The sequence below is a fragment of the Giraffa tippelskirchi genome, chromosome 8 (assembly GCF_054371585.1).
Source record: "Giraffa tippelskirchi isolate mGirTip1 chromosome 8, T2T-mGirTip1v1.2.pri, whole genome shotgun sequence".
In the NCBI taxonomy this organism is placed as follows: Eukaryota; Metazoa; Chordata; class Mammalia; order Artiodactyla; family Giraffidae; genus Giraffa; species Giraffa tippelskirchi.
In genome coordinates, this window is record NC_137282.1 from 136,072,324 (window position 1) to 136,095,990 (window position 23,667).

General features: G+C 39.8%; 1 protein-coding gene and 1 non-coding gene across 5 annotated transcripts in view; one reads left to right on the forward strand and one right to left on the reverse strand.

The window, feature by feature from the left end:
* Nucleotides 1–23,667, reverse strand: part of CYP39A1 (cytochrome P450 family 39 subfamily A member 1) — an 86,685-nt gene that overhangs the window by 35,039 nt on the left and 27,979 nt on the right. For all 4 annotated transcript variants that reach the window (XM_081519658.1, XM_081519657.1, XM_081519655.1 and 1 more), the window contains one exon: nt 19,371–19,461. In XM_081519658.1, coding sequence (XP_081375784.1) covers nt 19,371–19,461 — 91 coding nt within the window. The remainder of the gene's footprint in view (nt 1–19,370; nt 19,462–23,667) is intronic.
* LOC145519277 (U6 spliceosomal RNA) lies at nt 11,708–11,813 on the forward strand. The gene has a single exon (XR_014063692.1). It is a non-coding gene; the product is annotated as a U6 spliceosomal RNA (small nuclear RNA).

Sequence of the window (23,667 nt, forward strand, 5' to 3'; positions counted from 1 at the left end):
AATTCAACAACATGGTCAGTTTGATTAAGTCAACTTTCACATTTGCCTCCCAACTGTACTGGGAACCAGTGCCTAGGAGTGGAATGTGGGTCTCCATATGCATCTGTCTGACTCTAGATAAGGCTTGTTCTACGGTCAGCCCATGCTGCAGGAGAGGGCTGGATGAGTGCTGCCTGGGAAAGCTTCTCAGTCAGTGCATGTGGAATTCCCAAGGAGTCAGAAGCAAATGTTTTTGCTTAGCAGAGTCTGGGAACCAGGGTTTTTGTTTGAGCCCTGATTCTATTAATCCCCATAGGGGCCTCTATACACTCCATTAAACTTGACAGATTTCTGAGCACTGAGCAAGCGCCAGGAGTTGAGTCGGGCTCCAGCAGGGTTACAACCATGAAGGTATTCCTGCCATACACTCAGTCCAAGCGCTAAGAGAGGAGCACAGATAATTGGTTTCCACGCGGACAAGGAAACCGTTCTGTGAGACGTAAGATATTCGAAGATAGTTAAAAGCAGGGAGGGTACTGAAATGCAGGATAACAAACTTGAGAACATCAACTTAAAAATGTATGAGGGGATCTGAGATTCTTTCAGAATGTGCACGTGTGCATACTCGGTTGCTTCAGTCCTGTCCGACTCTTTGTGACCCTATGGACTGTAGCCCGCCAGCCTCCTTGAGCTCAAAAAGAAAAAAAGAAAAGCACTGCCAAATGGGCTATATTAGAAGACTGATGTAGTCGTCTAGTAAATATGGCTATACATTAGCCCCGTGGGGGAAACACGAGACAAAGGGAGTATCGATGACTGTGCAGAAGCCCAAGGGAACTGGGGCTGCTGGGGTCTCGAGAAAGTGAGACAGGGCTGGAGCAGCTTCGAGACAAGAGGGGACCCAGCTACCTGGCAGGTGACCAGCAACCTAGTAGAAGGCTAGGGAACACTCTAGAGACACAGGTTCGATCCCTAGGTCAGGAAGATTCCCCTGGAGTAGGAAGTGGCACTCCAGTATTCTTGCCTGGGAAATCCCATGGACAGAGGAGCCTGGCAGGCTACAGTCCATAGGGTCACAGAGTCAGACATGACTGAAGCGACTTAGCATGCAATCTGCAATTCAGATTCTAACTCTTACTTAAAATAAGAGTTTTCTCTTGAAAAATGTATCTAGAGCATCTACATTAGATAAATTCACTAAACAGTCCCTCTAGTATTTTCTGTGTTTTATTTTACTGCAGCTATAGGATATAGAAAATAAAGATTTCTCTACTTAATCAAGAATAAATGACTGCCAAGGGTCAGAGTTTGTGTTTGAAATCAGATCTGTGTGACTCCAAAGTGATTTACCTACTTTGAGACAGGCATAATTCGGGCCTTGAAAAAGTTTAGACTCCATTAATAGTGAAGTTTCTGACTTTCTTTTGGAGAAAAGTTTTGTTTTCTTTTTTTCTTCTGAAGTATTCTTAGGAGACTAATTGAATTATAAAGTGAAAAGAAATGTTTCGTATTATATAATAAACAAAAGCTTGTTCTGAATTGAAAATAATATTTTAAATCTATTATGACCTGCCATTGTAGTAGAGATGCAAACTACACTTGGCAAATAAATGTTTTAATAAGATATTTTTAGTTTCTCAAATCCCAGTGTGAGGTAGGAAAAATAAGGTAGGATTCTTAGACTAGACAAAGAAAAAGAAAGGGAAAGATGCTGTTTTCAAACAACATCTTTAGGTTAAAGATCTTTCTTATTATAACTCTTAGAAATAGCTCTGTACCCATACTGTGCATATTTCAATGCACATCTGTGGTTTGTTCTTCCAGTGTTTTGACTCTAAAATTAGAAGGCTCCACTTGGAAGAAAGCCAAGGTAATCATCAGAAGGGCTAGCGCCTAATGGAGACCGGGACCAGTATAAAAGACTGCCAGGGAAGAAACTATGGGTGATTTAGGGTAAAATGTAGAAGACATCTGTTTTGTTCTCAGCACAAATACAATAGAAGTCAAACCAATCATAGGATATTGGAAACCAAGTAAAAGAAAGGATAATTCTTGAGTTCAGAAATAGCGAAGAACGTTTCTAAACTGTTATGTATAGTTTTAGGATTCTGTATACATGACGACAAGCATGTTAGAACGCAGTAACTGTAATTTATATTTGTTAAGGATGTAGAAGAGATGAAAATTCTATTACTTCAGCCATTTATTCACTCAATATAAATTTGCTTTGTATCTGTTACTTTCTAGTCCAAACATAGGTGCTGTAAGAGATAGGAAGAGAATCGTACTAATTTTTGACGATCTAATGTCACCAATATGTTGGACTGCTTCATTTATTCCTCATCACAGTCTGCCACCTATGAAGTGATCATGTGTTCAAGGAGAAGTTTGAAAGTGACAGGGCAGCCTTCAAACCTACGTCTGTCTACACTGAAAGCCCTTATACGTGCTCACCGTGTCCCATCACCTCCCCAAGACGAGAAACGAATGAGAAAGACACCGTCATTGTATTAAATGAGTTTGCACACAAGGACATAAAATAATATCTGGTTACAAATAACTACAATATGAGTTTCTTAAGAGTGAATTCGAATGTCAGTGACGCTCATCCCTTCTTGCCTAGGGCTGAAGTTTCAGCTAGGCCTGGAAGGATGAGTAGCATGCAGCCAGGCAGAGAGAAAGGAAATTAAATGCCAAAATTAATTATAAAATATATGATTTCTTAGACTTAAAAAAGGAACATGAATCAAATGGAATCACTAAAGCAGATCCTTCTCTGAGAGATGACTTCTCTGTCTCCTTCATATTTCAAACTCCTTCCCCTTATACACACACACACATGCGCACACACTCTCTCAATAAATAAATACATAAAGTACAAAAATTCTGTTCCTATATTCCTGAAGGAATGTTATATCCAGATTTAACTAGTAATTTGGGGAAAATAACTCATGTTTTGAGAAAAAGGGAGAATGACAGACATTTGCTGAGTCATTCAGATCTTTTGAAACATAATTCTGAGGCAACTGAATCAGAAGGCGGGACTGAACACCGACTGAGGGGGCTCCGTGCTGCCCCACAAATGAAGACACACAGAAAGATGAAGAGAAGCAAAACATAAGGGATGTCCACTGAGGGATTTCCCTGGTGGTCCAGAGGTTAAGACTGTACTTCCACTGCAGGAGGCCTGGGTTTGATGATCCCTGGTCTGGGAACCAAGATCCAGAATGCTGAGCAGCTAAAACAACACAAAACTCCACTGAAATTTAAAGAGTGCATCCCTGCACATTCTACCACCTCTTTACTTTTGAAAGCAGGGATTTTCAGTTTTGACTGCTGTTCTATGTTGTGAGGTTGTTTTCCTTCACAGAGGTTGTCTTTCAACAGCTTGTTTAAAATTAAAGTGTGTGCAAAAGTTCATAGAACACATGAAGGAGGGTGAACTAGGATTAAAAAAAAATACACGAGATAAAGGGTGAAGAAAGTAAAGAATCTGATGGAATAACCTTAAGCAATGATACCTACCAAAATTTGGTCATGAAATTTGCTTCCCAAATTTTATAGTAATTTCTCTAAAAAGCAATATCAAATAATAAAAGTTAGTGTTTTCTTTATACTGTTATTTGGGGAAACAATTTAACAGCTTTGAAAAAACCCAGCATTTCTGTGACTTGTCTTAAAAAGTAATGAAGCAATGATATCAGTTGGTGGCAGAGGTAGAAAACTAGTTTCTTGGCATATTTTTCAAGCAGAGACCTCAAGATAAGCTCCTGAAAAAAAAATCAGGTTTTAGAGAAGAGACAAAGCTAAAGAGAAACAGTAAATAAAGAATTTACAGTATTCCAGAGGAATACAAAATAAGTATCTTATGCCCTATCCTTCATTTCAGGAATTAAAAAAAAAATTGAATATGATACATAATGTTCAAATATTGAATTTTAACAATTATACTTCTGTTCCAGGACTATTTTTCAAAAATTTATAAAATTGTTGTTTCCTTCTCAGAAGAAATCTGCATTCACTGGAAAAGGTTAGAACATTTCAGAAAGAGTAAGAAAGAATAAAATGTCCTGAAGTAGATAACAGCATTTACAACAGGTTTTATACATCCAGTGACCCTATAACACTGGTTATTTATAGGCAGTGAGAACACACTGGTTATAGATTTCTGGAAAATTTTAGTGAGATGAAGATTTATTTGGTGACTTGTCTCCTAGAAGGGGACAGCAATAAACTCTTTTCTGCATTTATTCTTATAAATGTAAAAAGAAATACTGCAAAACTTTTAAGACTCTCTGTCTTTAACTTTTGACAGTTTAATTATAATGTGTGGGTGTCTTTGATTCATCTTGTTTGGAACTCTGAGCGCTTCCTGGACTTGTCTGTCTGTTTCCTTCACCAGGATAGGGAAGTTTTCAGCCATTATTTCTTCAAATAGGTTTTCCATCCCTTTCTCTCTTCTCCTCTGGCACCTCTCTAATGTAAATGTTAGTACGAATGTAAATGTTAGTATGCTTGTAGTTGTCCCAGGGACTCAATCCTCATTGGTTTTTCTTCATTTTTTCTTTTTGCTGTTCTGACTGGGTGATTTCCACTAACCTGTTTTCCAGATTGCTGATCCGTTCTTCTACATCCACTAATCTGCTGCTGATTTCCTCTACTGTATTTTCTATTTCAGTTTTTGAATTCTTCAGCTCTGATCGGGTCTTTTTATACATATTCTGTCTTTGCAAGTTCTCACCGAGTCCATCCATTCTTCTCCTAACTGTGGTGAACATTCTGATAACTATAATTTTGAACACTTTATCAGTAAATTGCTATCATCTCATTTAGTTCTTTTTCTGACGTTTTTATCTTTTGCTTTGGTTTGTAAGAATTCCTTTCTCTTTTCATTTTGCCTGTGTGTCTGTTTGTATGCATTAGGCAGATCAGCTACAGCTCCTGTTCTTGAAAGAGTAGGTTTACGTGGAAGGTGTCCCGTGGGGCAATTCCTCTTGGTCACCAGAGCCAGCTGCTCTGGGGTGGCCCATGTGTGTGTTATATACATCCTCCTGCTGTGTTTGGATCGCAGTTGTGCCCTGGTTGGGGCTGTGTGGCTCTGCTTTGACTGCTATGGGCTCAGGGTGTGCAGGCAATGGCTCCGCAGAGGTGGAGCCACTTTGTACAGTTGCCCGTGCCAGCTAGGTCACATGGGCCAGGTGGGGCAGGGGCCACTTTGAAGGAGCTAACTAAGGGGGTGGTTGAGCAGGGTGGGTCCTCAGGGGAATGCTGGGGTGGGGCACATGGTGTTAGCTAGTTGCTGGAGAGTGACAGAAATGTTGCTTGCCAGTCCTGGGCCAGCTAGGTGAAGGAGAGGTTAAAAATAACAGCACCCACCAGTGCCTTCATCCCCGGAAGTGTCCCAGCTCCCTACCCCTGAGCACCACTCCCAAAATGACCCTTGAGCCTCCTTCAGTGTATGACCCAGGCGCCCTTCACATTTTCCTGCCTCTGTGCTTGTACTCAGAGTAAGTGAGTTTACATGTGAACCTTTCAAGAGCAGAGTCTCCGTTTCCACAGCCCTCCAGCTCTTCCAAGTGTAAACCCCACGGGTCTTCAAAGCCAAACGTTATGGGGGCTCATCTTCCCTGTGCAGGTACCAAGGGGATCCCCACGTGGGACTTGCACCCCTCACTCCATAGGGGGCACCTCCACAGTTGTGATATCTCTCCCACTAGTGGGTCACGCACTCTGGGTATGGGTTCTGTCTAGACTGCATCTTTGAGCCTCCTGCCCACCCTGACACAGCATTCTGTTTACATTCCAAGCTGCAGAAAAGCTGCTGTGCTGGTCTTCAGGTCATTCCCAGAGATAATCATTCCACATGTAGTATAGTCTTGGTATATTCACAGGAGGACCTCAGGATCTTCCTGCTCTGCCTTCTTGATCTGGAGCCACTAAATATTTGTTCAATACAGGAAGAAAGAGGTACCCTTTGGGTTTTATTCCTTATAAAATGCTAGCTTCCTTCCTTTACTATTGTGCATGTTCATTACTGTACATGCCCATTATTATACATGTTCAATGAGACAAAATTCCGTGAGAAAGATACAAGTTAAATTTATCTTAAAAAAATCAAGAGAAAAACAGATGAGAGTAGATGAAAGATTACAAAGTCTATGCTAGGCTGTAGAGTGACATGCTTTTTAGTTCACTGCTCTTCCCTATAAACTGACTAAATATAGTCTCTCTAATGACTGCAGGTCTGTAGAATATTAACTCATTGCAAGTGTTGATAGTTTAGAAACTTTGACCTCAAGAATGTAAAACAAAATAGAAAAATGACTTTTTCCTAATAATTTTTTTTAACTTTGGAAGAAAAGAATCTGAATTTGCTTTTTATTGCGGCAAAACGTTAGCAAACAAGGGCTATGATGATCAATTATTTGTCCTGTGCCAGTTGTGTACGTTTCTTATAACAGCTTTCTAATAAGTTTTAAAATCTGGTTGGGAAAATATGGCCTTACTAATTCATGCTTCTAATAGTCTTTCTAACCACATTTCTTCTTCAAAAAATATTTAAGCCATTTCATTAATTTCCTCCCCCTCCAAACCACTGGAATTCTTTTTATAATTAATTAAATATAGATTAATTTGAAAAGTGTTGGCATTTTTATGATATTCAACCTTCCCATATAGGAACATAATATGTGTTTTTCTTTATTTAAATTGTTTTGTAAATAGACATATATATGTATTTTTAATGTTATTAATAGTTTCCTCTCTAAGGGTCCTACCCCAAACCAATAGTTTTATATAAGAAAAACACCAGTTAAATTAATAGGAACAACAGAAGTAAAGTGGAATTGGAGGCTTAAAAACAGCTTAAGCTGTTTGTGGTGGATACAGACTGGGAAAAGCAAAGAAAAAGCCTAGAGATTGCCCACGGATGATGAAAACGGGCATTAGGGCTTTAGGGATTGTAGCCGGAGCCTGGCAAGTCACAGCTCCTTCAGTTCTCCCCCTCCAGCCACCAGCTTCTTCCCAACACCTCAGTCATTCCTGAACTCCCAGGTCTGGTTCTTCTCACTTTTCCAGTGGATGTGACTTTTTGGCATCTGAAGGATTTAGGATAAATTCTTATTATCAAAGACACAGATTCCTATTGCTGGGAAAGGTGGTCTCACACTCAGTCTTTCGACCCCAACACAAAGGTGGGCCTCAAGCCTGGAACTGTTCCTCAGCAAAACACAAAGAGCCACACAGCCTGTGCCAGGCTCGTCACCTTGCATGGGAACACCTTTCCTTGTTTCAGGGGCAGCAAACACTCTTTTGTCTCTGCTTAAGGTAAGTGCAGAATGAGGCACCTGTCCAAACCCCCGTTACATCTGCCCCGAGAGGGAAGAGGGCAGGGTTCCTTTCACTGCGATGTGAGAGGGGTTCGCAGAGGCCAACTCCTCTTCATTGGCTCCAGGGAGAGACACGCTGGCCACAGGGGCCCTACACCCACTGCTGAAGCTGATCTCGCTCTCTTTCTGTTCTATGTGAGTTTAGCATTGTTGCAGCCAGTGCCTGACAGCCCTGTGTTATCCTTGGCAACCCTGATACCAAAATGCAGTGGGTAGAAGTGTTTAGAGTCCTCCCGTGGGATTGCTAACTGGTGCACGGCACTCTGCTTGACACCCACTGAAAAATCATAAGCAATAACCTTTCAGAGGTAGACTCTAATCAGCAGCTTCAGTCGGATGTTCATAACTACAGACCAGGAATGAACGAAGCAGTGATAACAATGAATTGAGAAAGATACCAAGGACTTCAGTGGTGCTTAGAACAGGTTATTAAGACAGATAGAAGACCAAGTCAAGAATCAAAAGACAGATCCCCCTACTTCTTCTATTTATACACACACATATAAAAATATACCAAATCCTATTATATCATTTAAAGAAAAGATTAATGCAACTATACCAAGACAATCACATAAGGTTCTCTTCTGAAAAAATTATATCCTACTTATCTTCAGAAATATTTGTTTCATATAATAAAAAGAGGTTATCAATTTCTCGATTTACTGGAATATACAATGAAGACTGCTTCATAATTATGATGGTCTTTTTCAAAGAATAAAGGACACAACCTAATTTATAATAAGTAAAAGGCAGAGATATTGACAAAACAAGATGACAATGGGTAGATAATAAAAGATAAAAATCAATTTTGATCTAGAAATACCTTTCTTTATAAATCCTGCATGATAATTCTAAATTTCTGGGTTGTGTTCTCTGGAGAGATGTTGACCTGGCTTGAATACCTTTATCTCATTTTCTAAAGAGGAAAAAAGGTTATCCAAATGCCTGAATAATTCTCTAAAGGAGCATCCAGAGAAAAGAACTGTGTCCGAATGAAAGATGTAGAGAATAAACAAAGCAGATTAACTGTGCTACACTGGAGTGAGATAGTGAAAGACTTAATAAAATGAGAAGTGCCAGAGTAGGACTTATCTCCAAGCTTGTAAATAATCTGCAGCCATCAGAGGTATCTCTTTCCACCTACTGAAGCTAAGCAATAAATGAGGACAGAATGACTTCACACAAAATCTCCTGAGTTAGTGTCACAAGACACACTTTAGGCATTCAAAGCAGAAAATAGTGGAGGAAATCTAGCCTCCTGGGAAATGTCTCATGGGTCAGATATTATATGTGAAATTTCACCTTTGGTCTTTTTACCTGTATGAGCAGACTGGCAAGTAATGAGTTCTGAGCTCCAAAAATGATACCATCTTGGTCTTTAAGTCCAGGGAGAAAGGAAGATAACAAAATTAAACATTTGGAGCAGGTTTCCAATGAAATCTCCTGCATTAATAAGCATTTTCTTAGGTAACCTACATATGTTCTCTAAGATTAATGGATGAGAAGTAATTTGTGAACAGCTCTGTCATAATTTAATGTTTTCTGAGTTTATTCTAAGATTTTTTAAAAGCTGGGCTAGCAAAGGAAAATAAGACCATGGAAAAAATTTCCTGTGTGATATGCTAGAGTTTCCAGAATGTCCATATTAGATTCATGTTGTCTGGCTAGCAGTTCTTGCCTGGGAAATCCCACAGGCAGAGGAGCCTGGTGGGATCCTGAGGTCACAAAGAGTTGGACATGACTGAACAACTAACACTTTTTTGTAAAGCTGTCATTGAAAACAACAAACCTGTACTCACATCACAATGTAACCTTGAGAGGAGCCTGTTATTTTTACAAGGCAGGAGTGGGTGTAGCTGTTGAATTATACTTAGTAATCATGTAAAAAATAAATAAATAAAATAACCTTTCTCCATTCATAACTCCATTGGAGTGGCCTTAGCTTCTGTTACAAGGTCTCTTTCTTCAATATTTTGGTCAATGTGTGGCATAAAGGCCAAGACTCTATCATAGACACATCCTTGGCTATCAGCCATTGAGTCCTGGCAGGCAGCACAGCAGTGAGGAGAGTAAGCTCCTTCAGTTAGCTGGAGGGACTCAGGTCTTTGATATACCATGATGGAATCCTCCAAGAATGTTGTTCCAGGTTAGACAAGGAGATATTGGGACACATCCAAGCAGATAAAAATTGCACACGTTATACCATGGGTAAGAGGTGACTACAGAGAAGACCTCAAGAATAAATGTAAGTGTTTCAATGCCATGAAGTAAAACTGATGAATTAATTAAAATGATGCAAATGACATCAAATTTGCCCAGAACATCACCACAGGACTTGGGCCTCATTTATCACTCTGCTCGTTTTTACGCTTGTTTATAAATATGAGAGAAGATCCCTTCTCACCAGTACATGATGAGTGTGGCCACTGAGTCAGTGTCACCAGGTAATAGCATCTGGGCACTTGATAGTGTTGGTCTGTCCCCAGGCAGAATTGCTGCTAAATCAGGACTCAGTGGTATCAAGAAATGTTATTGGTTGGCTCTGAGTAACTTTTCTCTTTTATCCAAAGTCACATAATTACTAAGCGACAGGGTAGAAAGGCATGAATCAAATTTTCAAACAAAAATTGCAATCCGATGAAAATTTTGTAGTGTGTCTTTTATGATCCACAAATCATGATTTTTATGTAAGACAAAAAAAACAATTTCTGATGTTTTATGGAATTATTTCTATGCAGGTGTATTGCTGTTAATTAACCTGATTTCTTTTAAATTAACAGAAAAAAATTTACTATTTTTTCCCCTCAACTAAATGTGTAATACAACTGAATGGCCACCAAGAACCAAAAACAAAACACACAGGCCAAAAAAAATCACAAAAAACAAACCAGTGTGCTGTGTATGCTATCCTAAATCAAAACAAGTAGGAGAAAAGGGTCAAATGCAACCAGGTAACAATTTAAATGCATTTTTATTTGTTATTGTTTGTTTTTAAGATGGAATGACCTTCTGCTCTCGGGCAGACACTCACAGTGGGAATCCTAAATTAGAAAAGAAAACTGCTTGAAAACACAGTCTAAATGGGACCCAAAGTGAATGCCTGCAAGAATTTTGTGAGAATGCAGTGCAGGCCACACCTGCAATATCTAACTCTAACAGGCTTCTCCTCCAGATATGTGTTAACTCCTAACCATCTTTAAGTCCTTACTCAAATCTCACCTTTCCAGGAAGGTCAGCTCTGATCCAACTATTTAATGCTACCACCTCCTTCGGGGCTTCCCTGATAGTTCATTTGGTAAAGAATCTGCCTTCAATCTGGAAGACCCGGGTTCCATTCCTGGGTTGGGAAGAACCACTGGAGAAGGGATAGACTACCCACTCCAGTATTCTTGGACTTTCCTTGTGGCTCAGCTGGTAAAGAATCTTCCTGCAATGCAGGAGACCTGTGTTTGATCCTTGGGTTGGGAAGATCCCCTGGAGAAGGGAAAGGCTACCCACTCTAGTATGCTGGCCTGGAGAATTCCACGGACTGTATAGTACATGGGGTCACAAAGAGTCAGATATGACTGAGCCACTTTCACTTTTCTCCAGCTTTGGCACTCCTGGTCGTCCCTAATCTGCTGTTTTCTTTTTCACATAGCATTTAACAACATCAAATATTTTTGGAGTTTACTTCTGTGAACAAACAAGGAAAAATAACAAGTGGCAAAAAAAAAAAAAAAAAAAGACTCTGAGCAGAGAGGAGAATCTGATTTCCAGAGTTACCACAGTATATTATTTAAAATGCCCAGTGTTCAACAAAAAATTGCAAGACACATGACAAAAATATTAAATGTGACATGTAACAAGAATATATAGACCATACAGGGAAAAAGCAATCAGCAGAAGCTTTTCCTGAAGAAACTCAAATATTGGACTTACTAAGGAAAGACGTTAAATCTGATATTTTAAATATATTCAAAGAATTAAAGAAATCATGTCTAAAGAACTAAATAGAGAATATCAGTAAGGAGAGACAAAAGGTTAAATAATAAAGACTGAAACAGAAATAATGAAATAGAGAATAGAAAATCAATAGTAAAAATAAGATCAAATCAACAAAACTGTCAGTTAGCTCTCTGAAAAAAAAATTGGCAAACTTTTAGCTACACTGACCATGAAAAAAGAAAGAGGGCACAGATTACTAAAACCATAGATGAGAGAGATGTTTTCCTAGAGAACTTACGGATATAAAGAAGATTATGGGGAAAACCATGAACAGTTGTATGCCAACAAGTTAAATAACCTCCATGAAACAGACAAACTCCTAATAAGACACAAACTCCAAGAAGAATTATATAGTTCTCAATTCAGCAACACGTATACTAAAATTTCAAATATACAGAGAAGATTAACATGGCTCCTGTGTAAGGATGACACTAAATTTTCAAAGTATCCCATATTGTTCTGCTGATGTAATGTACAGTATGGGTAACTATAGTTAACAATACTGTATTATATATTTGATACTTACTTAAGTTGGTCTTTAAAAGTTCTCATCACAAGAACATATATGTGGTGATGGAATTTAACTAAATTTATTGTGGTAACCAATTCACTATATATATATATGGCTTCCCTTGCAGCGCAGTTGGTAAAGAATCTGCCTGCAGTGCAGGAGAACCAGTTCAATCCCTGGGTTGGGAAGATTCCCTGGAGAGGGAAACGGCAACCCATTCCAGTATCCTTGCCTGAAAAATCTCATGGACAGAGGAGCCTGGTGGGCTGCCGTCCATGGGGTCACAAAGAATTGGGCATGACTGAGCAACTAACACTTACTTACTTATGTGTGTGTGTGTGTGTGTGTGTGTGTGTGTGTGTGTGTGTATAGGCATGGTCAGATTATTTTTCCCCATAATCTTCTTTATATCTGTAAGTTCACTGGGAAAACATCTCCCTCATTCATGGTTTTAGTCTTTTATGTTCTCTTTCTTTTTTCATGGTCAGTGTAGCTAAAAAGTTGCCAAACTCTTTCAAAAAATAAAAGAGAGAAGAATATTCTGCAGTCATTCTATAAAGCCAAATCATTCTGATACCTCCCAAGATGGCAGAGTAGAAGGATGTGCACTCATCTTCTCCTGAGAGAACTCCAAAATTATAACTCACTGCTGAATAACCATCGACAGGAGAATGTTGGATACCACCAAAAGATACCCCACATCCAAGGGCAAAGGAGAAGCCCCAGCAAGATGGTAGGAGGGGTGAAATCGCATTTAGAATCAAACACATACCCACCAAAGACACTCAGAGGGTTCAAACAAACCTTGTACGCACCAGGACCCAGAGACCCCACAGAGGCTGAGCCAGAACTGTGTTTGAGTGTCTCCTGTGAAGGTACGGGTCAGCAGTGGACTGCTGCAGGGGCAGGGGCTCTGGGTGCAGTAGACCTGGGTATGGCATAAGCCTTTTTGGAGGAGGTTGCCATTAACCCTACCATAGAGCCGCCAGAACTTACACAGGACTGGGGAAATGGACTCTTGGAGGGCAAAAACAAAACCTTATGCACACCAGGACCCAGGAGAAAGGAGCGGTGACCCCACAAGAAACTGACCCAGACTTGCCCATGAGTGTTCAGGAGTCTCCGGCAGAGGCATGGGTAAGTGGTGGCCTGCTGCAGGGTTGGGGGCACTCAGTGCAGCAGGGTCTACATGGGACCTTTGGAAAGAGGTTGCCATTATCTTCATTACCTCCACTCTAGTTTGGCCTCAGGTCAAACAACAGGGAGGGAACACATCCCCACCCATCAACAGAAAACTGGATTAAAGATTTACTGAGCATGGCCCCGCCCATCAAAACAAGACCCAGTTTCCCCCTCAGTCAGTCTCTTCCGTCAGGAAGCTTCCATAAGCCTCTTATCCTTCTCCATCAGAGGGCATACAGAATGAAAACCACAGTCACAGAAAACTAACCATTCTGATCACATGGACCACAGCCTTGTCTAACTCAATGAAGCTATGAGCCAGGCCGTGTAGGGCCACCCAAGATTTTCGGGTCATGGTGGAGAGTTCTGACAAAACATGGTTCACTGGAGAAGGGCATGGCAAACCACTTCAGTATTCTTGCCTTGAGAACCCCATGAACAGCATGAAAAGGCAAAAAGATAGGACACTGAAAGATGAACTCCCGAGGGCGGTAGGTGCCTCGGGAGATCAGTTGAGAATATGCTAGTGGAGATCAGTGGAGAAATAATTCCGGGAAGAATGAAGAGACAGAACCAAAGCAAAAACAACACCCAGTTGTGGATGTGACTGGTGATGGAAGTAAAGTCCGATGCTATAAAGAGTAACATTGCTTAGGAACCTGGAATGTTAGGTCCATGAATCAAGGCAAATTGGAAGTGGTCACACAGGAGATGGCAAGAGTAAACATCAACATTTTAGGAATCAGCAAACTAAAATGGACTGGAATGGGAAAATTTAACTCAGATGACGATTATATCTACTACTGAGGGCAAGAATCCCTTAGCAGAAATGGAGTAGCTGTCATAGTCAACAAGAGTCTGAAATGCAGTACTTGGATGCAATCTCAAAAACGACAGAATGATCTCCATTTGTTTACAAGGCAAACCATTCAATATCACAGTAATCTAAGTCTATGCCCCAACCACTAATGCTGCAGAAGCTGAAGTTGAACAGTTCTATGAAGACCTACAGGACCTTCTAGAACTGACACCAAAAAAAGATGTCTTTTTCATGATAGGGGACTAGAATGCAAAAGTAGGAAGTCAGGAGATATCTGGAGTAACAGGCAAATTTGGCCTTGGAGTACAAAATGGAGCAGGTCAAAGGCTAATAGAGTTTTGCGAAGAGAACACACTGGTCATAGCAAGCACCCTCTTCCAACAACACAAGAGAAGACTCTACACATGGACATCACCAGATGGTCAATACCGAAATCAGACTGATTATATTCTTTGCAGTCAAAGATGGAGAAGCTCTATACAGTCAGCAAAAACAAGACTGGGAGCCGACTGTGGCTCAGATCATGAACTCCTTATTGCCAAATTCAGACTCAAATTGAAGAAAGTAGGGAAAACCACTAAACCATTCAGGTATGACCTAAATCAAATCCCTTAGGATTATACAGTGGAAGTGAGAAATAGATTTGAGGGATTAGATCTGATAGACAGAGCACCTGAAGATCTATGCACAGAGGTTCGTGACATTGTACAGAAGGCAGGGATCAAGACCATCCCCAAGAAAAAGAAATGCAAAAAGGCAAAATGGTTGTCTGAGGAGGACTTACAAATAGCTGAGAAAACAAGAGAAGCTAAAGGCAAAGGAGAAAAGGAAAGATATACCCATTTGAATACAGAGTTCCAAAGAATAGCAAGGAGAGATAAGAAAGCCTTCCTCAGTGATCAATGCAAAGAAATAGAGGGAAACAACAGAATGGGAAAGATTGAGATCTCTTCAAGAAAATTAGAGATACCAAGGGAACATTTCATGCAAAGATGGACAAAATAAAGGACAGAAATAGTATCAACCTAACAGAAGGATAAGATATTAAGAATAAGTGGCAAGAATACACAGAAGAACTATACAAAAAAGATCTTCATGACCCAGATAACCACAATGGTGTGATCAACCACCTAGAGCCGGACATTCTGGAATGCGAAGTTAAGTGGGCCCTAGGAAGCATCACTATGAACAAAGCTAGTGGAGGTGATGGAATTCCAGTTGATCTATTTCAAATCCTAGAAGATGATGCTGTGAAAGTGCTGCACTCAATATGCCAGCAAATTTGGAAAACTCAGCAGTGGCCACAGGACTGGAAAAGGTCAGTTTTCATTCCAATCCCAAAGAAAGGCAATGCCAAAGAATGCTCAAACTACCACACAATTACACTTGTTTCACACACTAGCAAAGTAATGCTCAAAATTCTCCAAGCCAGGCTTCAACAGTATGTGAACTGTGAACTTCCAGATGTTCAAACTGGATTTAGACAAGGCAGAGGAACCAGAGATCAAATTGTCATCAAAAAAGCTAGAGAGTTCCAGAAAAACATCTACTTTTGCTTTATTGCCTATGCCAAAGCCTTTGACTATGTGGAACAAACTGGAAAATTCCTCAAGAGATGGAAATACCAGACCACTTGACCTGCCTCCTGAGATATCTGTATGCAGGTCAAGAAGCAACAGTTAGAACTCGACATGGAACAACAGACTGGTTCCAAATCGGGAAAGGAGTATGTCAAGGCTGTATATTGTCACCCTGCTTATTTAATTTACATGCAGAGTGTGTGTGTTAGTCACTCAGTTGTGTCCAACTCTTTGTGACTCCATGGACTATAGCCCCTCAGGCTTCTCTATCCATGGAATTTTCCAGGCCAGGATACTGGAGTGGGTTGCCATTTCCTTCTCCAGGGGATCTTCCTGACCCAGGGTTTGAACCCAGGTCTCCTGCACTGCAGGTGGATGCTTTACCCACTAAACTACTAGCAGGGTACATCATGAGAAATGCCGGGCTGGATGAAACACAAGCTGGAATCAAGATTGTTGGGAGAAAATATCAATAACCTCAGATATGCAGATGCTGCTGCTGCTGCTAAGTCGCTTCAGTCGTGTCTGACTCTGTGCGACCCCATAGACAGTAGCCCACCAGGCTCCCCCGTCCCTGGGATTCTCCAGGCAAGAACACTGGAGTGGGTTGCCATTTCCTTCTCCAATGCATGAAAGTGAAAAGTGAAAGTGAAGTCGCTCAGTCATGTCTGACCCTTAGCGACCCCATGGACTGCAGCCTACCAGGCTCCTCCGTCCATGGGCGTTTCCCGGCAAGAGTACTGGAGTGGGTTGCCAATTCCTTCTCCGGATATGCAGATGACAACACCCTTATGGCAGAAAGTGAAGAAGAACTAAAGAGCCTCTTGATGAAAATGAAAGAGGAGAGTGAAAAACTTGGCTTAAAGCTCAACACTCAAAAAACTATGATCATGGCATCCAGTCCCATCACTTCATGGCATGTACATGGGGAAACAATGGAAACAGTGGCAGACTTTATTTTTGAGGGCTGCAAGATCACTGCAGATGGTGACTGCAGCCATGAAATTAAAAGACGCTTGCTTCTTGGAAGAAAAGCTACGACAAACCTAGACAACACGTTAAAAAGCAGAGACATTACTTTGCCAACAAAGGTCTGTCTAGTCAAGGCTATGGTTTTTCCAGTAGTCATGTATGGATGTGAGAATTGGACTATAAAGAAAGCTGAGTGCCGAAGAATTGATGCTTTTGAACTGTGGTGTTGGAGAAGACTCTTGAGTCCCTCGGACTGCAAGGAGATCCAACCAGTCCATCCTAAAGGAAATCAGTCCTGAATATTCATTGGAAGGACTGATGCTGAAGCTGAAGCTCCAATACTTTGGCCACCTAATGGGAAGAACTGACTCATTGGAAAAGACCCTGACACTGGGAAAGATTGAGGGCAGGAGGAGAAGGGGACGACAGAGGATGAGATGGTTGGATGGCATCACCAACTTGATGGACATGAGTTTGAGTAAGCTCCAGGAGTTGGTGATGGACAGGGAAGCCTGGCGTGCTGCAGTCCACGGGGTCACAAAGAGTCAGACATAACTGAGCGACTGAACTGAACTAATTCTGATAGCAAAACTAGACATAGATATCACAAGAAAGAAAACATAAATCAATGTATCTTATTAATAAAGATGCAAAATTCCTTAATAAAATACTAACATACTGAATCGAGCAACATATATAAAAATATATGTTTTACATGAATTATACACCATGACTAAAGATTTATCTCAGGAATGCAAGGGGGTTGAAACATGAAAATCAGCTAATCTAAAACGTCATCATACAAAATATAACATTATACCAAATGAAAGAAGCCAGACATAAAGGACCAAGTATTCAATAGCAGCTTTACCCTAAGACTTGTTGTATAAGAAAGTTGTGGATAATGTCTGAGATGGGCTCTAGTGGTGAGGCTAGTGAGATTCTGAGTTGGAAATTCACTAAAGACATCTTCAAAGAAGGAAAAGGCAATCTTCTAATAGAAATAAGCATAAAAATGGGAGAAATGTCATGCTGTGTCAGGTTATTTCATCCACTTTTAATGTTCTTCCTTTGACAGAATCCTTTGTTTGGGCATACGGGTATCACCCCTGATATCAACTTCCAAAGATCTGTGGCTTCCTCTCCCATTATCTAAATTCTTGAGCTGCTATATCATATTCATTAATTGACATGAACTGCTTCTGTATAAGCATGGCAAAAAATGTTTGCTACATTATAGACTAATTTCAATTCTACACAAGTCTTATAAACTGAAAGCTCTGACACAATATAGTTAGTACACTGGTACCTATTTGAAGATTTTTTTTTCTGTTAGAGGGGAATGTGTCCATGCTAAGTTGCTTCAGTCTTGTCCGACTCTGTGCTACCCTATGGGCTGTAGCCCACCAGGCTCCTCTGTCCATGGGATTCTCCAGGCAAGAATACTGGAGGGGGTTGCCATACCCTCCTCCAGGGGATCTTCCCAACCCAGGGATTGAACCTGCATCTCTTATGTCTCGTACATTAGCAGGAGGATTCTTTACCACTAGCGCCACCTGGGAAACCTGTTAGAGGAGAATAACAGGTTCTAAAACAGGAATATAGAAAAAGACAAAAGATTTTGTCTTTCTCCTTTAGAATTGCATTTTAGAGTTCAAGATTCAAACGCAGTAAAAATTTTGATTAATATTATGCTTTATTGTGGCCTTTGGGTCAGATAGGCTTCTTATATTATCCCAACCATCACCCACACTACCTTTTTATTTCTGAAAGACGAGGAATTTGGAGAACACTGTGTCAGGAGAAGACTTTGGTAAGATAAAGGAGAGTATGTGATGATCAAGGATGCATTCCCTTTGTCATCTATAGACACACAGGCACGCACATTTCCGTTAGCTTTGCAGATATAAGCTCCATAAATGCAAGGCATCTGTCTTACGTCCACCACTATAATATCTCCAGAATCTAACTTGTTAGCGTTGTCGGGACTCAATGATTCTAACGTTCATCACTTCCATGAAATACGACCTAGCAGTGGCCAATTCACACTCAAGTCTCAGAGACAATACGGCTTTTATATCCATACTGGCCAAGCCAATTTGATTTTTGGCTTAACTTGAAAGGAAGTAGTCAAAATAAGTTTAAAAATCCAAATAAAATATTTTCAGCAATCACAAAGGGGAGAAGGGAATAACTATTAATTGTCATCACACCATTTTGCCCTACTATTATTTTGTGTTCTCCCAAGACTACCAAGTCATTTATTGCTTTTTTTTTTACATCAGAATACATAATTTGACATATTAAAGCTGGTTTTTTTTTTTAAATCTACTCTCAAACAGGTAAAATTATGCTGAATAAACAAGGATTGGATTTTTTTCCACTCAAGCTCCTGCTTTTTAAAACAGATGACAACTGATGAGCCCAAATCTGAACCAAAAGGGCAAAGTAGAAATCTCCACCTGCAGTTCAAAGCCACAAAACCTTTAAAAATTATAACATTTTAAAAGTTCCTTTGGAACTAACATCGATATCCCATTAGTACTGTGAAGTAGTATAAGGAATATGCACCATATTACTTTTATAAAATCTGGAAAATCCTGAATTCCAAAACTATGGACTTGGAGTTGAGGCAACAGGCCAGGAGATTAGAAGAAAAGCCCTGTGTATTACACTTGTGTTTAAACAGGAAAGTTGGACAAATCATAATCTCTCTGTTTCATTATTTAGAAACAAGGGAGTTGGTCCAGATGAATTCTAAAATCCTTGACAGTAATCAAATTTTAAGATTCTACCTGATCAACTTACATTTTGAAACATATAAATTATGTTCAATTTGGATTATTTTGAAATTCTATTAAATCATGGGCATTTAACTTTGCCCAGAATGTGTAACAAGTACACATTATTAGATGTCCCTGCAATTATGCAATTTAATTCAGTGTTAGTACCTGCTGTGCCAAACACAGATGCTATGCCTTCCATAATGGTCCTGTGGATTTGGGGATGAGACAGGACAAATGCAAATGTCCAAAATGCAACCTTAAAAAGAAAAACATGTGTCAAAAAATATAACCTTCTTTGAAGGTGAACAAAAGAATACACAGTATTAGCTACAAACAGTTAAAATATTTAAGGTAAACTAAAAGCATGTTAGTAAAAGAGTATCTTTGAAAACAACTGGATGTTACGAACAAAGAGATGGTATATATCTCTGAGGGGTTAACTTTACAATTTTATTCTGCCACTACAGTTTTACTATATTGTTTATACAGAGTAACTATCTTCACTACAAAATAAAAAATGGAAAATCAGGATTTTTTATTTTACTAATATACAATATAAAATATTATACCAGCACATATTAGAATTTTAGAAACAACAAATTATGACACTTAAGCAAGTTAGTCCAAAACAAAGACATTTTTAAAGATTCAATCTCTTTGAAATACAAATTAGCAAATCATATACTCTGCAAATGAAACATAGTAATTTTAAATAAGCTTCAGAAACTATACCTAAAATCTCATAAACTCAATACCCAAAATAGAGTTCTTTCACACCCTATTGAGCAAGGATGCTTGCAAGTTTACGGAGTATTACTGAACACAGTATGTGTGCAAGTTCTCGCTCTAGGCCAAACAAAATTATTTCACATCTTTCCTCATCATAGTATTATAAAATACCACAACCAATAAAATACCACCAACCAATAAAATTATTCTGCTAAACATCAAAGACATACAGATGGCTAACAAGCACACAAACAAGATGCTCAACATTACTAATTACTAGAGAAATGAAAATCAAAACCATAATGAAACATCTCCTCACACTGGTCAGAATGACTGTCATCAAAAAGTCTACAATGGAGAGGATGTGGAGGAAACAAAACCCTGGTACACTGCTGCCAGGAATGTAAATTGGTGCAGCCACTATGGAAAACACTATGGAGGTTCCTTTTAAAACTAAAACTAGAACTACCATATGAGCCAACAATTTCACTCCTGGGTATATATCCAGAAAATATGAAGACACTAATTCAAAAAAATACATGTACCCCAATGTTGATAGCAGCATCATTTACTATAGCCAAGACATAGAAGCAACCCAATCACCCGTTAACAGATGATTGGATTAAGAAGATGTAGTACATACATGCAACAGAATGTTACTCAGCCATAAAAAGAATGAAATACTGCCATTTTCAGCAACAGGGATGGACCTAGAGAATATTGTGCTGAGTGAAATAAGTCAGACAGAGAAAGGCAAATACTGTATGATATCACCTATATGTAGAATCTAAAAAAAAAAAAAAATACAAATGAATGTACAGGAAAAACAGAAACATACTCATAGATATAGAAAACAAAATTGTGGCTAACAAAGGGAGAAAGAAGGCAGAAGGACAAATTAGGGGTATGGGATTAACAGATACAAACTACTAAGATAGATAAGCAACAAAGATGTACTGGACAGCACAGGAAACTATACCCATTATCTTGTAATAACATATAATGAAGTATATGCTGAAAAAATACTGAATCACTATGCTGTACACTTAAAACTATACACAATATAGTAAATAAACTACTGGAGTGGGTTGCCAAGACCTCCTCCAGGGGATCTTCCCGACCAGGGATTTTGCACCCACATCTCCAGCGTCTCCTGCACTGCAGGCAGATTTTCATCCACTGGGTGACCTGGGAAGCCCCACATAAACTACAATTCAATTGAAAAAAACAAAAAAATTTTCCTTTAGTTCAGGTAGATGTTTTTGCTTCTATTTTAGATTACACATTAAAGAAAACATACCAAATCATTAAAGGAAGCTTGGGTTTCCCTTTCATCCTTTTTTTTTTTTTTGTAAACACATATTGTGAAAGAATTCATCTAGGAAAACCAATCCTGAAAAGACTCAGACAACACTTTGTGTCATTTAAGTTTTTTCGTCTGTCGTGAGAGACTACTAAGCATCGTTAAATGATCCCAATGCTCCCCTCTGTGGTCAGAAGAGGAAGAGCAAGCAACTGAAAAGTGCTTGCGCTTAGTCACTCAGTCGTGTCTGACTCTTTGTGACCCCGTGGACTGTAGCCCGCCAGGCTCCTCTGTCCATGGGGATTCTCCAGGCAAGAATACTGGAGTGGGTTGCCATGCCCTCCTCCAGAGGATCTTTCCAACCCAGGGATCGAATTCAGGTCTCCTGCATTGCAGGTGGACTCTTTACTGACTGAGCCACCAGGGAAGTGCTTGGACAAAACCAAATTCCATGCTACTCATTGCTGTCCCCTTTGTGACAGTAAACTGATACTGTGGGATAAACGTGGCGCCTTTTACACAAACAAGTGAACGGAGAACCGAGGCCTCTACAATCCCAAGACCGGCTTTCTGCGGTGTATTCCGCATTAGGAAACACTTACCCAAGATATCAGCTGGTTCATTTTTAGAGGAAACGTGCCCAGGGAGCTCTCATCACCTTCTCCGACATGGGCCCTTCCTACATTATCTATAAGGGGAAGTGCTGAATTACTGGAATTACTGGATTTAATTAATAGCCACTCCACACTCAATCCATCTTTTTAAAAAATTTATTGTATTGAAGTAAAATCGATTTATAATGTTGAATTAATTTCTGCTGTACAGCAAAGTGATTTAGTTACATATATTTGTATATATATGTATATATATGGGTGCGTGCATGCTCAATTGCTGCAGTTGTGTCCGGCTCTTTGCGACTCCATGGACTGTAGCCTGCCAGGCTCCTCTGTCCATGGGACTCCCCAGGCAGGAATACTGGAGTGGGTTGCCATTTCCTCCTCTAGGGGATCTTCCCAACCCAGGGATTCAACCTGTGTCTCTTGTGTCTCCTGATTGGCAGGTGGATTCTTTAACACTGATCAGCCTGGGAAGCATGTATACATGTATGTACAACTAAATCACTTTGCCGTACAGCAGAAATTAATACAACATTATATATATTTTCATATTTCTTCCATTAAGGTATATATAGAATATTGAATATAGTTCCCTATACTACACAGTAGGATTTGTTATTTAAAGACTCAGAGTTCAAGTGGGGGAAAAATATATCTTAGTGATACTGCATAGATTTTCAGTTACACAAAAGAGGGGTTTAAAGTTTTATGTGGTTAATCAGTTTTAGAGATTGACTAAAATTGGGTATTACTTATTTTTAAAGCAAACTCAAGGAACTCAGTTAAACTATAAATGGTTGTACAGTGGTGTTAGTTACTGTGTTTGATGCCTCTTTTCTTAACAAATTTTCTTCTAAAAATCTATATTATATTCTACATAAAATCTTCTAAATTCAAAAATCACTCTTTTAGAAAGAAAAGAAAGGCACATAGAACAACAATGGTACGTAAGAAGTTTATACACATTACTGAATCAACAAATAAGAATATGTGACCTTGGGATTGTTGTGCACCACATTTGGCAAAAGAGTTCAAAACTTCTCCCAAAAGTACCAATTCCTGTTTTGTCAGAGGGGTCAAGTCCGTGGTGAGGGCTGCGGAAAAAGAGGAAGGACCACTGGACTCACTGAGCTTCAGAAGCAGCCACCAAAATGCCTTTCCATCATCTTGAAAAGGTAAGAACATAGGAAAGAAGAGATGGGGAGGAAAGCTCTGCCTGTTGAGTCAGGCAGAAGACAAACTGAGCATGTTTTTCAGCCTCATCTGTTCTTCCATCCAGAACTAGATTTACTAGGGGTCATTCCCGGTTATCCAGTGGCTAAGACTCTGAGCTCCCGATGCAGTGGGCCCAGGTTGGATCCCTGGCCCGGGAACTAGATCTCACATGCCACAACTAAGAGTTCGCGCGCTGCAACTAAGGATTCCACATGGCATAACCAAGACCGAAGATCCCGTGTGCCACAACTAAGACCCAGCACAGCCAAATTAAAGCCAACCAACCAACAAACGAAACACTTAACAAATATTGGTGGAATCTCTATAACAGGCCTGATAGTCTTCTACCAACCATGGTAAACACAAAACTTACATAAGACATACTTCCTGCCCAAAGGACTTTCATGTCTGTTGAAAGTAGGAGAGAGATACAAGAGAAAAAAATGAGCTAAATATACAGCCAGAAGATGGTACAGACAATAAATGCTATGGGAATTGAGGGTGGGGTGGGGAGGGGTGAGGGGATGGTCACCACTGAAAGTGTTTAGAAAGAGCTTCAGAGAAGCAGATTAAAAAGCTAAAATGTCAGCTTTGAGAT